Source organism: Saccopteryx bilineata, chromosome 1 (assembly GCF_036850765.1).
Source record: "Saccopteryx bilineata isolate mSacBil1 chromosome 1, mSacBil1_pri_phased_curated, whole genome shotgun sequence".
Lineage (NCBI taxonomy): Eukaryota > Metazoa > Chordata > Mammalia > Chiroptera > Emballonuridae > Saccopteryx > Saccopteryx bilineata.
Window position 1 is genome coordinate 144,509,995 of NC_089490.1, and position 16,659 is coordinate 144,526,653.

The 16,659-nt window shown below is 53.6% G+C and overlaps 1 protein-coding gene across 1 annotated transcript in view; it reads right to left on the reverse strand.

Annotated features, from left to right (window-relative positions):
* Positions 1-16,659, reverse strand: part of CACNA1A (calcium voltage-gated channel subunit alpha1 A) — a 356,581-nt gene that overhangs the window by 12,905 nt on the left and 327,017 nt on the right. The window contains exons 34-40 of the mRNA XM_066272007.1: positions 12,083-12,199; positions 11,865-11,930; positions 11,580-11,695; positions 10,095-10,245; positions 6,000-6,127; positions 3,761-3,857; positions 1,230-1,335 (exon numbers count right to left, since the gene is read on the reverse strand). Of these exons, the coding sequence (XP_066128104.1) occupies positions 1,230-1,335; positions 3,761-3,857; positions 6,000-6,127; positions 10,095-10,245; positions 11,580-11,695; positions 11,865-11,930; positions 12,083-12,199 (781 nt within the window). The remainder of the gene's footprint in view (positions 1-1,229; positions 1,336-3,760; positions 3,858-5,999; positions 6,128-10,094; positions 10,246-11,579; positions 11,696-11,864; positions 11,931-12,082; positions 12,200-16,659) is intronic.

A 16,659-nucleotide genomic window follows, 5' to 3' on the forward strand; every position in this document is an offset into this window, starting at 1 on the left:
CTCTCTGCTGACCACAACCTCCCTCTGCCCTGCCGTCTCATCAACTGCCAAGCCACATCCAGTCTACAGTCAGGCTTCTGGAACCCACTCCATGTGGGGGACCCTGACCCCTCCCCGAGAGACGCCCTGGCCAGAGCGGCCAGTGGTGATCGATCATGAAATCCACGGTTGCTCTCGGTCCTCACCTTCTTTGGTTGCCGGACAGCTTCTGATACGCTGGTCCCCTCTTTCTGGAAATGCCCTCCAGGAGCCCATGCTGCCCAGGCCTCTGCCCACCTCCCTGGCCTCCTTGTCAGTCCCCTCTAACACTGGAGTGTCCCTGAGTTTGGCCTGGGGGGGGGGTCTCTCGGTTCACATTCATCCTCTTGGCGAGCTGGTCCAGTCTCTTGGCCTAGAACCTGGCAGCACCTGGTGCCTCCTGACTTCACCTTCAGCGTGGCCGAAGACTCTTCACCCGGGAGCCTCCTCACCCCGCGAGACATGTCACTGGAGGGCTTCCTGCTCACTCTGTGTCTCCAAGTGCCTCTGCCCTCCCTTTGCCCCTGACTTTCCCCTCTCGTCTCTTCTGTGTGTCAGGCAACGGCCCCAACCCGAGGGTGGCCTTGACTTCTCTCTTTCCCTCATGCCCCACACTCAACCCATTGATTAAGTGTTGGCTTGGCTCCCAGTAAATATCCAGAATTTGAACTCTCCATATCCTCTCAGTCAGAACTCTCCTGCGTTCACCTGGGTTAGGTCAGTGGACTCCACTCTGGCCTCTTCCCCATCCATTCTCCCCTAGAGAGGGCGTGTCCAGACACAAGTAGGGTCGGATCCCGCCTCTTCTCAGGATGCTGCGTGGCACTCCCCCTCGTCCAGAGGGCCAATCGGTTCCCCGTAGCACTGGGTGTCCTCCTAGCTCAGAACCTTTGCACCTACTGGTCCCACTACTTGAGGCACTTTCCCCGCAGCTATCCATGTGACTCGTCGCCCTACCTCCTTCAGAACCTCCAAGGGCAGCTGTCCCCCACTGGAAGTGTAAGCTGCTGTGTCCCCCACATTCAGAGCAGAGGCTGGCGCACTACATGTTTGCCAGGTGAGGGAACGGGTGGGTGAGCGAGTGAAACCAGGACTGGGCAGCGGCTCCCTCAGTCTCAGGCAGGGAGGGGGCCTCCAGCTGCCTGCTGCCCTCCCCTCCGAGGCCGCCTCCACCCTGTCTTCCCCCTTGGCTCCCACTCCTGCCCCCTTACCCTTGGCAATCTTGATGTCCAGGGCTGTACGGATCAGAGCCATGAGGGTAGAGTTGAAGTGGACGGTGTTGTCATCGGCGACAGGCAGGTCCATTCGCAGGAGCCTCTGTAGAAAACCAAAGGTGAGGGCAGTCATTCCAAAGCACGCTTCCTGGTCCCCCGTGAGCCAGACCACCCGACCTGGGGAGCCCCAGGAAGAACTCTGACGGCAGCAGCTAAGGTGCCCTCCACCCTCAGGTTACCTGTCCCAGTGCTCCATCTCCTGATTTCCCTTGGTGGCCCGTAGAGAGGGCACTGGGTGCTCTCCTATGCTGTGAGCCCCTTCCTCTCCCGCACGCTGGGCCCTAGAGCTGTCATTTCCAGGGTGGGCCCCGATCCTTGCCCTGCCCCAGAGTTCTTCTGGACGGCTCTGTTCCATTCTGACCCCAAAGGAGTGCACAAGCCAGATCAGAGCAGACATGCAGCAGCCAGGCAGAGGGAGCCACGCCACAGCCCTGGGGCCGCTGGCTCCCCACCCACCCCTGCCCAGACCAGACCAGACCAGATGGGCATAGACTACATCAGTTCTCTGAGAAGCAGCAGGCAGGCGGCCCCCCGATGGGGTGGGCCGCTCGCAGACATGCAGCATGGCCGGGTCATAACACACACAACGGCAGACGGGCACATGCAGATGGAATCTCGAGACTCATTCATAGCTCTGTGGAAAGTATCTCAGGGCAAGTCTGGATCCTGGCTCTGTGTGGCTGTGCGGGAAGAGGTAAGGGGTGTTTCTGTGTCCCAGGGAAGAACGGACTCCCCGTGTCCCAGGCAGGGGCTCTGGCCCCTGGGCTCGGTGATGTGGGAGAATGCTGGGCTGGTGGGCATAGCCCAGGCGGAGGTGGCACGGAGATGGGGGCTGGGGATCACGAGGGGCTTCAGATACATAGCAGGAAACACGGAGTGGGACAAGGGGAAGGGGGGTAAGCCCAGAGCAGAACACAAGAGGTGGGTTGGGGCAGGGAGGGAGACAGGTGGCAGACACAGACACACACACGGCCGCGTGCACAGTTGTACAGGTTGTGCAGCATACAAAACGGCCTCGGCTTTAGGAACTGCAGGTTTGTGTACTCAAATGACAACTGTCCAGCTGCTGTCAGAACAGTGTCTTGGTCTCACCGCATCACTGGACCACAATTTTTCAACAGACAAAGTGTTCTGTGAAAAGGGCGCTCTTTTCCAACTTGCACAAAGGTGCCTAAGGCTCACGGTGGCCCTGCACAGGGGCCAGGAAGGGAAGGCTCTCCCTCCCGCGTGCGTGCGCGCAGACAGACAGACAGACAGACACACACACACACTCAGGCAAGCAGAGACTGAGAGAAAGGCTGAGAGGACAAGCACAGAGAGGAGAGACAGGCAGAGAGATCCCAGAGCTGCCGAGGCAGCCTCGCCAGGCTGTGACCACGGAGGGGGGGAGGGGTCGGCTGTGGGGAGGCGGCCACACCAGGCAGGAAGGGATGGCACTGACTGAGGGGGCAGGGAGAACTGTTGCAGACACAGGTGGGCCAAGGTGGAGGAGAGAACGGGATGATGGAATACTCTTTTTTTTTTTAGGGGGGGCACTTTCAAGGTCATCCCTGAACTTCTCGTGGATGAGTTGGAGGAAACAGAGCATCTGTCCTTGGGTGCCAAGGGAGATTCCAGGACAGAGGTCTAAAGGGGTGGCCTGGCCCTCCGCCTGGCGGCAGGACCCTTGCTCCTTCAGCCAGCATGCATCACCCCCACCTGACCCCCTCCCCGGTCGGCCATGGTGCCTGCCCGCCCCAGGCTCCTGCCAAGGCAGCGTGCACGGCCTGCGTCAGGGTGCCATGGTCCAGGGGTCCAGCTGCGGCCTGCCTGCCCACTCTGGAACAATGGAAAGGCGTGTTGGGGTATCTCGGGGAGGTGGTAGATGGGTGGCACAGGGACCGGGGCCAGAGAACAACTCTGGGGGAGGGAGGAGAAGGGAAGAAAGGCTGTGGGTGTTCCTCAGGAGGTCTTGGATCCACCAAAGCCCTAGGTCAGAGATCAGCTTCAGGTGTGTGTGAAGGGTGGGACTGTTGGACCTGGGAGTTCAAGGTACAAAAGGTGGGCCAGGGCCTTGCCTTTTTGGGGGCCTACCGAAAGGTATCTGCCCCGGCCTAGGAGGTGGGGGGCTGCTCTGGGTGGGCAGCCAAGGAGGCATAGTGGTGATCTCCCCTGACATGTGTTTGCGTCCAATTTTGTTTTCAGGAGACCAGGTGTGAGGGGACCGGGAGCTCCCTTCCCCCTCCCCCCGACATGTCGGCCATAATGGAGTCTCAAAACACCAAGACACACTCATCAGAATGGACGGACACAGTGTTCTCCTTAGAGTCAAGTAATGATCATGATCCATTTACTCGAGGAAAGAAAAGAAAAAAGAAAAAAGATAAAAAGAAGAGGAACGCTGGAAAAAGAGACTCAGCTGGCTGTTCGCGGCCAGCACTGAAAAATCCCCAGTGCCCGGACGTTGGTGGTCAGCAAAGCTAATCTACCTTGTGAGCCACTCTGGCCGGACACTTCTTCCCCAGACCCAGGGGCGGAGACATGTGTCTCAGCATCTGATACATGTCCGGGTAAGGCATGCGGCCCCTGGCAGCACCGAAAACAAAAATGGGAATGGGGACGGAAAACCAAAGGAAGGGGAGGTGGAGGGAGGGGAAGAAACGGAGAAAAACCAAAACCAAAACCACACGAGCCAAAAAAATATAGAGAGAACGATGCGGAGAACAATAAAATAGGTATTTCAAATAAATAGAAAAGAGGAGGAAACAATGGAAGAAAAGGTAATTAAAAAATATTATTTCACTGCTCACAAGCAGGGAGAGAGAGAGAGAGAGGTCAGATTCAATTTTGACTCTGAGCTATGGTTCTGGTGGGATAGGGAGGGCATGGGGGCTCTTATTTTGGAAGTGATGCTTTAGTTCGATGTTATTTAAAAAATTGGGTAAAGTTCTCTGGTTTGGCTGAGGCTGGTCTCTGAGGGGGCCTAGATGGGGAGGAGGGGCCAGGAGTGGTGGGAGGGGGGCTGGGGGCTTCGGGAGGCAAAGGGTAAAGGGGGAGAGAGTGGAGGTGATGGTGGGGGGAGCAAAGCAAAGTTACAATCCCCCTGGATGTCTGATTTGGGGTGCCGTTGAGACCCTGGGATGGGCAGCCTCAGTTAAGAGCAAGCAGAATGACTGAAGGGAACGGAGAGGTATGTTCCATGCTTCATCAAGTCTACGTGACTGCATTCTGTTGGCTAAGAGAATTTTCTAGTTTAATGCAAGAGAGAGAGATGGCTCTGTTTTTTGGATATATATATATATGAAATATATATATTGAAGAACCCCAAGCCACACTCATTCCATGGATGCTAGCAGGTTTTAGTGGAAATCAAACCTTGCAAGCAACCCTATGAGGACATTTCTTGCCTAAGCCGAGAGGGGGAGATATTACGCGCAATAAACTGTACATATCCTTATAATGAATCCGACCGCTGAAAGGAGAAGAGAGGGGATTAGTGGAGGCATAGGGGTCAAGGTGCCTTTACACTGACTCCCTGCACACACAGCGAGGTCATGATGCCAGGGTCTGGGTGCTCCCTGGCTTGAGGGGGTTGGGGAGACTTGGGACGAGTAAAGGTGAAGGTCCCTGAGACATTCACAGACCCCAGGGTGCAGAGGGTTTGGGTTGGGGCATGCCTGGAGCTCTGGGCTGGGGGCATCTCCCCCAGGGCTCCTCTGCACCTGCCTCCTCCACAATCTACACGGGCTACACTGGGATGGGGGGCTCGTGGAATAGAGGACAGGGGGATAGCATCCAATTGTTGTGACCTAAAATCAAAAGAGGAAGAGTTAGGAACCAGCTGTAAGTCAAGTCCCAGACCCATGGCTCATCCCAGCCTCTTGGTCTCATGGAGCATTTGTCTGGGTCTGCAGGGGTGGAAGGACTGGCTCTTCCCCACCTTTTTCATAAAGATTCCCCTCCAGAGCTGAGGCCACAAAGGGCGCCCATTAATACTTTCTCAGGCCCCATTCTCAGCCTGAACTAGAATCTTCAGCCAGCGCCTAACGGGCTCGGAATGCCACGATGGCGCCTCTGAGTGTCCTGCAAGTGCTTGGTGTTGAGCAGGTGCTCAGTGCATGTGCACGGGATGGAGTTGACCCTCTGAAGCCACTGCCTGTCAGTCAGGAAGAGGCACTCTGGTGCCCACAGAGATGGGCACCATCCCTTTGTGACCATGAAGATGCAAAGGCGACTGAGGTTCTGTGTACTCTCCCCCAGCCTTATGTGAGCACCTGTTCCAGAATCCTGGGATCCCCAGTGGGAGTGGGAGTTGGTTCCTGCCACTCTGATCCTGCAGCCAATCCCATATGCCAGGAGAGCTTGGCCAGCTCCTCTTCCCACACTCCCAAGAGAATTGAGGCTGAGTGGCCTCTGGCTTCTTCCCTGGGGCCTGGCAAACTTGTTCTCACCATCTGGAGGCCTCAGAGTAAGGGAGGGTGCCATGGTTGACACCCTCCCTCATCTCCCAGAATGCCTAGGGCTTGGGCAGGGGTGGTACCCAAAGCTTTTAACCTGGGGTGTGTGACGGTACTGATTCTCATTTCCTTCCTTTAGACTGATTCCCTTGAGATCCCCACCAGCTCCCCAGGGGCCCAACACCCCAAGGTCTGGAGCCTGACCTAGTCTGGGCTCCAGGGCCAGAGAAAGGTGGGCAGTGTGGCTGCAGGATTCGGGGTGACTCCTTACCACGCTGCGGGGTCGTACTCGGCCCAGACACGCACATACTCATCCAGGTGGTGAGGACCCAGGATGGAAGAATCTCGAGTGAGGTACTCAAAGTTGTCCATGATGACGGCCACAAAGAGGTTCAGCATCTGTGGTAACCCCAGGGCCAAGAGGGAGTGGGGAGAGCAAGATCCATCCAGACACATTTACACAGAGGCCCAGAGGGGGAGGGGAAGGGGGTTAGACAAGGAAAGGGAGACAGAGAAAGAGATGGGGGGAGGGAAGAGACAGGGAGGAAAGACACATGCTCACGCAAGGAGCCCAGACAGAGAGATGGAGAAATGAGATATGGGAGAGAGGGAGAGAGATAGAGAAAGATGAAGACACAGAGTTGGAGAGACAGGGAGGAGAGGCTATGTGAAATGGTGGCTAATGCCAAAGGAACCACCATGACCCCAAATCTTCCCATATCTGGCCTCCAATAAGGTCAAAGGGAAGGAAGGCTCCATGTAGGCAAGAACCTTGCCATGTTCCCAGCCCCAGCCCAAAGTAAGCACCCAGAAAATACAGGGTGGTCAAAAGTAGTTTTAAGTTGTTCATATAAAAGTAATACAATCAATAAATAACAAGAACCCAACAAATAATCCCTGTTTCATGTACTCAAAACTGTGAACCGCCTGACTGGGTGGTGGCGCAGTAGATAGAGCGTCAGACTGGGATGCCGAGGACCCGGGTTCAAGACCCCGGGGTCGCCAGCATGAGCGCAGGCTCATCTGGTTTGAGCAAAGGCTCACCAGCTTGGACCCAGGGTCGCTGGCTCGAGCAAGGGGTTACTCGGTCTGCTGAAGGCCCACGGTCAAGGCACATATGAGAGGGCAATCAATGAACAACTGGGGTGTCGCAATGCGCAGCAAAAAACTGATGATTGATGCTTCTCATCTCTCTGACTCTCTCTCTGTCTCTGTAAAAAGAAAAACCCAAAAACCACACACACACACACACACACACACACACACACACACACACACACAAAACTGTGAACCTACTTTTGCTTAACCTTGTATTTCTACGATGGATAGATGAATTTTCCTGCCCTCATCTGCATCTGGTAGCTCCTTTTCATGTGCTCTAGCTCTTAACACATGAAGAGCTTGCATTGGCTTTGCCTCCAGGCCTTTGCAAAAGTTGATCCTTTAATGAATATCATGATTTTTCTCCCTTTGGGTAACAACACCTGAGTGACCACTCCCCCAACTCATAACATTTAGATGTTGTGGTTGGGTGTGGCTGACCCTTATCTCATAGCTCTGCAGGCTTGTGATTGGTTAGGGAGGGGCACATGACCCTCGGTGGCCAATGAGAGCCTTCCCTGGGATTTTACAGGCACTCTAGCAGCCATTTTGCCTCTTCAAGGAGAAAGTATAAGAATAAAGCCAGTGTGGAGAACTGCCAGCGTGGAGAGGATGGGGTTCACTAGCCTGGATCTAGCCTCATCAGGGCTTTTCAGGTACATAAGTTAGTGAACTGCATATTTTGCTTAAGTCAGTTTCTGTTACTTGCAACCATTTTGATGAATATGCAGTCTAATTCCTGCTCACCATCCCTGTGGGCCACACTCTTTGAAATCTTCCTTCTCTCAGTCTGAATTTCCCCCATCAAAGCACATATTGAGTTGTATTGCTATTGTGTGCTGACTTGTCTGCCCATCACCCCAGCAAACTGAGAGCTGTGTTCCCTCCTTATACTCCCAGTGTGTAGCATAAGGTCTGGCACATAGTAGGTATTAAACAAATGTTTAGATGTAAACATAGTAGGTGATAAATGAATGACCTGTAGTTTCTAGATGTCCCTAACTTCAGTGAGTCTATTTTTTTTTAATGTGGGTAGGTGACCTTTATTTCTTTAAAAGTTTTTAAAAATTTATTCATTTTAGAAAGGAGGGAAGGAGAGAGAGAGAGAGAAAGAGAGAGAGAAATAACTATCTGTTTCTGTATGTCACTTGACCAGGGACTGAACGGGCCATCATTGTGTATTGGGATGATACTCTAACCAACTGACACCTGAGCTATCTAGCCAGGGCACAGTGACTCATTTTTAATTCATCATTCAATTATATTGATTGAGCACCTGCTGTGTACCAGTCACTGTAATAGGTACTGGTTATACAAGAGTGAACAAAACAGAAATTCCTGCCCTTGGGTGCTGATGGTCAAGTGTTATAGATATTTTCATGGGTGCCTACCCTTCCCAGATAGGCAGCATTACAAGATCTTGTCCATATATGCACCCATAGCTGTTTGGACAATGGTGACCATTTGACCAGGGACTGAACTGGCCCATTCAGGCTCTTCTGGGAAATGGGCAATGGACCCCCTGGGCCAGTGGCTGTGTAACTGAGCTGGCAGGTTTCCCAGTGTGAGGTCACTACTTTGAAGAGACAGGCTGTGTTGGGCTTTTGCTGACAGAGCCTAGTGGTTGAGCTGAGACCTACAAACCACATCCCCCACACTCCCTCAGTAGCTGGCTTCTTATAACCTGTCAATGCTCAGACTTGGGAGGAGAGGGAGAGAAAAGGAGAGTGCTTCCTCCTGTAAGGGTCTATGTTGTGGGTTGAACTGTATCTCTCCAAAAACACATGCTCAATTCCTAAACCCTGGTACCTGTGAATGAGACCTTATTTGGGAAAAGGGTGTTTGTGCATGTCAGCAAATTAAAATGAAATCATTCTAAATTAGCGTGGGCCCTAAACCCAATATCACTACTGTCCTCGTGAGAGGGATCTATGGACACCAGCACATAGGGAGAAGCCATGTGCAGATGAAGGCAGAAATTAGAGACGTGTGACCACATGCCAAGGAATGCCTGGGGCCACAAGAAGCTGGAAAAGACCAGGATCCCCTCTACAGGTTTTGGAGGGAGCATCGCCCTGACAACATCATAATTGAACTTCTGGCTTCCAGAACTGTGGGAGGATAAATTTCTGTTGTGTAAGCCATCAAGTTTGTGATACTTTGTCACAGCAGTCATAGGAAACAGACGCCATCTGCAGCTGTCCAGGGGCAGCAGACAACTTGGGTGCCAGCATTCCCTTGGGAGTGTCAGGGGAAGCTGGGCTGACTGGTGACACCCTCTTTTCCCTTTGATTCCCCACCCCTGGTGTTCCTGCAGTCAGTAATCCCTGGTGGTTTCCACATTGCCTGTTTTCTCTTTCAACCCTGTGTAGCCAATTCCCGTATCCAATCCCCTCTGCTTGAAATACCTAGATGGTGTCTGTTCTGCCTGCACCATGACTGCTCCAGGGAGAGCAGAGAGCAGAGAGGAGTACAGTGATGAAGCCCCAGGCGTGTGAGGGAAAGAGAATGCAGGAGGACAGAGCAGGCCACTGCTGTGGTTCCTTATCCATCTATATGTCTATCTATCTATCTATCTATCATCTAACTATCTATCATCTCTTTTTCCATCTATCTATCCATCGATTTTTTTTGGTTTCAATCCCTTGCAGTGTTTCTTACCCTCAGGTCCTATGAGATTCTGCCTTTCTGCAAATGTATCTTTTACTAGTGAAAACTCATTCAATTCCTTGCAAACGCCCAAGCCCCCAGGGAATGTTTATGTGGTAGACCTTTTCTTGCCTCCTGATCATACCCAGGAAGGCTCTCAGCTCTCAGGGAGCAGATGGGAGACTCCTACAGCCCAATTAAATGGGTCCTGGGACCAGTTCGCAGCTCTGCTAGGTCCTCCTTCAGGATACCCAGTGGGTCTCAAATGGGGGAGATTCTGCCTCCTTTCCCCAGGCGACTTTTGACAATGTCTGGAGACATTTTTGGTTATCACATCCGGAAGGTAGCGGGGCATGTGTTATCGACGCCTGGTGGGTCAAGCCCAGGGATGCTGTGAACAGCCTGCTGTGTGCAGAGCGGCTCCCACCACAGAGTACAACCCTGCCCTGAGTGTCGGCAGGGCTGAGGCTGAGCAACCCCGGCTAACCTGACCCCAGGCTGGCTCAGAAAGGACTCATAGGAAGCAAGTCTGCCACACAGTCACTTTCCTGAGTAACCCACACCCCTGAGAGGGAGCCAGTTCTAGGAGCCCACCCCCACATGTCCACAGACTCACCAGAAATGAGCAGAGGAAGATGAAGGAAACGAAGTAAAAATAAGCAAATTCATTGCCACACTCCGGAGTCAGGATGCCAGAATTTTTATCACATGGTTTCCCACTGAGGCACGAGAGCATGATGTTGTGCCAAGCCTCTCCGGTGGCACTCCTAAGGACAGAGTGGGGGCATCAGGGTCCTGGGTACCCAGCCATGGGCACCAATGCCTCCCAGGGAGGCAGAGCATCGAGGTTTAGTACTTGGGCTCTGGAGATGGTCCAGCGTGGGTTTGAGCCCTAGGTAAGTCACCTGTTTCCTCTGGGAGCTCAGGGAGGGGATTCTCATTCTTGGCTATGCATTAAAGCCCATGGCAGGGTTTTTAAAAAAACACTGATGCCCATTCCTCACTATCACAGACCTGGATTCAATGGGTGTGGGTGGAGCCTGAGGACAGAGTATGTTTGAAAGACTTGCTTCCTTCCAGGTGATTGTCATCTTCTACTACCTTCTCCCTAGGTGACTCTGTTGCAGGGCCCCTGGCTCCTCCGGCTCTCCAACACCCAGCCATGTTTTAGCCTCAGGACCTGTGTACTTGCCGTACACCCCACCTGGACTGCTTTTCCTGGATAATCACACGGCTCCCTCTCTTGCCTATTTCTCTCAAATATCACCCACCCACCCCGGGAGGCCTGATCTACAGTCCTCCATTCCTTTTTTTGTTATGCCAAAATACACATAACATAAAATTGATCATTTTAAGCATTTTAAAGTGTATAATTCAATGGCATGAAGCACAGTCATAATGCGGTGTGACTGTTACCACGATCCACTTCCAGCATCTTTCCATCTCCCCAGCCTGAGGACTTGTTTCCATTCAGCAGCAGCCCGTTCCCCCATCTCCCAGCCCGGCAGTCTCCGTCCACTGTTTCTCTCTCTGAGTTTGCCCATGTTAGCTCCTTCAATAAGCACAATCATCCATTATTTGTTTTTTTGTACCTTCATTTCCCTCTTAATCTTAAATTTTATCTCCTGCTAGTATCTTCTATAATTTGATTACTGATTATCTCCCCAGGGGAATAGAAGCTTCCAGAGAGCAGAGAATATTGTCTCTGCTTTGTTTCCAGTACCCACAGCCATGCCTAGCACATAGTAGGTATTCAACAAAGCTCCCATGAGTGAAAGAAGAAACTCTAACATGCAGCCAGGATTAAAAATCAAGCCCCAGAGCCTATGAGCCTCAGTTTCCTCATCTTTGGATGAGGCTGCCAAGGATCCCCACCTCACAGGGTGGGCAGGAGGAGTCCAGGAGACAATGCTTGACAACCCCTTTTACATGTGAGTTCCAGGGCCTTCAGCAACTGCCCTAATTAGGGTTCCTGGGCCCCTCATGCCCACCCCAAGCCTCGAGGGCACAGAAGGCTGAGGGCATGCCCTCCCCGACCCGAAGAGAAGGAAAAGGACACCCTCATACCAGAAAAGAAGGACGAAAGCACACCCCCTCTCACCGAAAGAGAAGCATGAGGGCCTGGAAGAAGGTCCGGAAGTTATTGTGCTCAGTGATTTGGAACTCATCCTCATCACTGTCCTCATCCTCCACGTCGATGCCAATGTTGCCAAATACCTGGGGGGTTAGAGGGTGATGACCAAGGAAGACGTGCCCCTCAGTGGCTTCACAGTGCCCATGTCTCAATGTCCATGTCTGCCTCTCTGGGGCTCTGGTGACCCAGCTCTGCCTAAGGGCAGCAGCCTCCTTGGATCGCTCTGGGAACGTAGTGGGGGGAAGCACTCACCTGCATCCCGATGATGGCATAGATGAAGAAAAGCATGGCAATCAGCAGGCAGACGTACGGCAGGGCCTGGCGAGAAGGAAGTGAGACGAGAGCCCTGCAGATAACGTTCTCAGCAAGGCGCACCATACAGGCATGGCTGCCCCCATTCTCGACTTAGCAAGAGTGGCAGGGAAGGGGGGGCTGCTTTCCTCCCAGCCCTGAGCAGGGCAGTGACTCACCTTGAATGACTGCACAAAGGTCCAGAGAAGGATTCGGATGGTGTAACCCTGACGGAGGAGTTTGATGAGCCGGGCTGCTCGGAAGAGGCGGAGGAAGCTCAGGTTGATGAAGTTATTCTGGGAAAATGGAGAAAGAGGGGTGATCACCCACCCACCCACAGGAGCTTAGAGCCATCACCACTCACAGAGGACCCTACAAGAAGCAAACCAACAGGAAAAAGCAAGCCAGACCCCAAATAAGGAGGGAGAGGAGAGAAAGCACTATTAATGCAATGGTGCAGAGGAAAAAACTTGAAAAAGGAACTAAGTGTGGGGGGGAGAGGGTGGGCAGGAGAAAAAGGCATCAACTCAGAAAGCATAAGCCCTCCCTGCCAGCCCCATCCTCAAAGGGGAAAAGGAAAGAAAAAGGAAGCGAAAGGAAGGGGTTGGGGGGGGGGCAGAGGTGGGCTAGAAATAATAAAAGAACAAGGGAAAGAAAATATATCCGAATCATCCAATCAGGAAAAGAATCGAGATGGTTTTTGTTTCTCCCAACAACCAAATGCACTGAGACGGTAGGACACAAGCGGGTCAAGTTGCCGAATCCATCACACGTGTACGATGCACAAACACCAGGGCAGGGTGAGGGGAGCCAGCCGCTCAGGCCTGGTGGACATGTGCGGTTCCGAGGGCATGTTATGCTCTAGGCCAGAAATGCATCTGTCATGGGACTCACTGGGCACCCTGCCCTGCCCTGCCCTGTCGAGCTGCCCACCCACTCCTGCCCGCCCTGACCTCACCCCACGGCCAAGAGGACTCGAGCCAATTGGAGAAGTGGAAGAGTATCTTTTCTTACCCCCTTGGCGAGCGGGCATGGGGAGGACGGGAGGGAGCTGGGGCTGTTCGGCTGCAGGGCGAGTCCTCGCTGCCCGCTGAGTCGGAGAAGATGCATTTGGGGCCCTTTTCCCCCCTCTCAGGGATGGCTTCTCAGCTTCTGGGGCTGGGTGGAGTAGCACGGGACCAGGCCTGCGGGAAGCAGGAAGTATGCAGCGCCCGTGGGTGGGTGAGCTGGCCATCAGCCCAGGTCCACCAAGCGGCCGGTGCTGGGGGCGGGGAGGTGGGCTGTCCCTGCCCCCAGTACCTCCCTGGGTGGCCCCTGCCTCTGCTCAAAGACCCCTATCTAGTTACTGCCTTCACCTCCTCCCGCCCAAGCCAGAACCTGGGGTCAGACAGCAGGGGGGTGGGAGAGGTGGGAGGCAGCCAGCCAGAGAAGGTGGGTCAGCCCGGTCACTGTGTAACTGCCCTGGGACTTGCCACCTGGGGCTTCAGGGGGGCACTGGTAAAGAACAAAACACTAAAAGTCACAAATGGACCAAATCTGGTCATCTGGTGGGCAAAGTTATTTTGTTGGGCTTGAGCAATTTTTAAATTAAAAATAGTTGCTGCTGTTAAAAAAATCAGATCCCCTCACCTCCCAAATCTGGCTTTCCGGCAAGCCTGGACCTGTTTCCGTCCTGGCAAGTTAGCTGGGGCTCAGGTGTGGCTGCCGCCTTGAGGCAGTCCACGTATCCTCCAGCTTGCCAGAGGCCCCATGTTCTAGAGTGGCATCTGCTCTCCTGGCTTATGGGGCCTTATTGGCCCCCAGAGGCATTTCGAGTTTGAGATCCCTGTCTCAGGCAGATATGGGGACCTCTGCTGTTCAATCACCCAATGGGGTGGAGGCAGAGAGGCCTTAACAGGACTCTGCTCTGCAGGACTTGGAGGAGACCTAGACACAAGCAGGGAGCAAGACTTCAGCTGGCTCACCCTCACTCCTAAATGGCACAGGTTGGCCTGACAGTCACAGCACTCCTGTTGGTCTAAAAGTTTGGACAATGAATTACATGGGCATCTTACATGGTGGTTTCTGATGGCTTCCCAGCTACCAGACCTGCTAGCTCTGGCCTGGGAGCCAAATTAGTGATGGGAGCTCAAGGAATTTCTGGGGCAGCAAGATGCCTCTGGATTTGTTGGCAAAGTCTAGGACACTATCTGGGACACATGAGTTGGGTCCTAAGTGTCCAGGATGGTAGAGGAGACTGGGAGATCCTTCTCTGACCGCATTGGGTCAGTCCCTATGACCATGTCCCAAGCTCCCGAATAAGCCCTCAGACCTAGCTGGACTAAGAGTCACACTCTGTGCTCCACTGACCTGACTCCTAGCCTTGCCTGTCCACCCAGGTCCACCTGGAAACGAGGCTGATGGCCCACATGTCCCCAACTTTCTCCCACCCATCCCCAGAGTACAAGCCATCCCGTCCTGGGGTGGGACACAACATGAGGGCTCGGCTCATCATGCAGAAGCAGGCGGGCCCTGGAGCAGCCTTGGGCTTGGGGTGGAGCCAAGGGTTTCTGCCACCATGCAGGAGAAGCAAGGGGGTCTGGCGGGGAGATGCGTGCAGAGAGCATGCTGCCCTTCTTGGAACAGAGAGGGAGAGGGGAGACACACAGGGAGGTAGGGGTTGAGATGAGAGAGGTTCAGGTAACAGGGCAGGGGAAGGTGCTAGTCTGCCCTCATCCACCCCTCCACCTCTTCTGCACTGAGTCCTTCAAGTGCTCAGAGACTTTCTGGCAACCTCTCTCTTCCTAGCTTCCATCATTCAGTCCACAGGCCACAAGGAGCAGCTGTCTTCTTCTCCAAACCTGTCCTGCGTGTCCAGGTTCTAGGCTGCCCAGTGGGGCACAGGCCCTGGAAGGCTGACCATGCTATAAGCCAGGGATCCCCAAACTTTTTACACAGGGGGCCAGTTCACTGTTCCTCAGACCGTTGGAGGGCCGGACTATAAAAAATATATGAACAAATCCCTATGCACACTGCACATATCTTATTTTAAAGTAAAAAAATAAAACGGGAACAAATACAATATTTAAAATAAAGAACAAGTAAATTTAAATCAACAAACTGTCCAGTATTTCAATGGGAACTATGCTCCTCTCACTGACCACCAATGAAAGAGGTGCTCCTTCTGGAAGTGCGGCGGGGGCCGGATAAATGGCTTCAGGGGGTCGCATGCGGCCTGCGGGCTGTAGTTTGGGGACCCCTGTTATAAGCGGTGTGAGTGCTCTGGACATGGGAAACACCCCTGCCAATGGCTCCAGAGAAACCCTGCCATCTGCAGGAAACCCTGCCACCTACAGCCCCGAACTGGCCTCTGCAATCCAGGCCCCATCACTACCTGCTTGCCTGACTTCTTCCAAGGAGTCCTTAGAGGAACCTCCAACACTCATGCTCTTCCCCAGCCTGGTCCTCTTCTGGAATTCCCTATCCACCTCTTGGTTCAAGCCAGACTCAAGTCCTTCGTGTACCTCTCTTGACCACAGCCCAGATGTGACCCATCGCTGGGTCCTGGAGAGACCCCTGCTCAGATGACCAGTCTTCTGCTGGTTTCATCCACATCCTTCGCTGGGGCTCCTGCCAAACTGCTCCAAGCTCTGCAGCCACAGTGACCTTGTCAAATCACACTGCTGGTCATGCCTCCCCTGCTCTAAATCCTCCCAGGTTCCCACAGCCCTGGGGGCCTGCCCCTTCAGCCCTCCTGTCTTCCTCTGCTTTCTGCCCCAGCCATACGTCCTCAGTTGCAGACTCCATCCCCTGCATGCTGTCCTGTCATGGGGCCTTTCCATGTTATAATTTCATCTGGGTTTGAGGGGTGACTTGACCAATGCCTGCCTCCCGCACCTGATTGCAGGTAAGAGAAACTGGTGGTGTTCACTGCCCAACCCTCCATCTATGGCACCTTAAATGTCTGGTGAATAAGTGCATGTGTACCACCAGCAGGGGAGGCATCCTGGTGCAAAGATGCCATTGGGGTCCTTCAGAGGTGCTCAGGGGAGGGTGGGAAAAAGGCAGGTAGGATTTAACAGAGTGAGAAGTGTGCGAGGAGCTGAATAAGTGAAAAGAGCTGGTGGAGACAGTGTGTGCTGGGGTGTGGGTGTGGGTGTGCGGGGTGGATGGGTGTAGGAGAGGAGAGGGCAGTGTGTGCTGGGGTGTGGGTGTGGGTGTGCAGGGTGGATGGGTGTAGGAGAGGAGAGGGCAGTGTGTGCTGGGGTGTGTGGTGGGCAGAGCAGAGAGAGAGAGGTTCAGACAGATCAGAAAGAGGAGAAGGCATTGTTATATAGGGACTGTGTATGTGTTTGGGAGGGCACACGTGTGCATGCCAATCAGGGCGTTAGATGAGGCCTTAGCTGGCCAGCCTATCTGGCAGCAGCCAGACCCCGGCATTAGCTGGTCTGAGTCTCCGCTGCCTGAGAGTCTCTGCCCACTGCCCACTGCTCAGACCTCCTCCATTGGACTTGAAGATCTGTCTCTGGTGATGAAGTCCGAAGAGCTCGAGGGCTTATAATGGGCTTAGGGATGGGAGGAGCTTTCCTGGGGTCAGGTTCCATGGAGCTGAACAGGCATCTGAGGGTAGCTGAGGGTTCCATGTGTCAGATGTGTGAGCAATGGGGAAGGAGACCCAGCTAGCCGACTGGTCCTGGCAAACCCATCCTTTTCTCTGCAAAAGATGCGAAGCAGGCCAAACAGAAAACCATGATTCCGAACCCAGTGAAAACAAGGA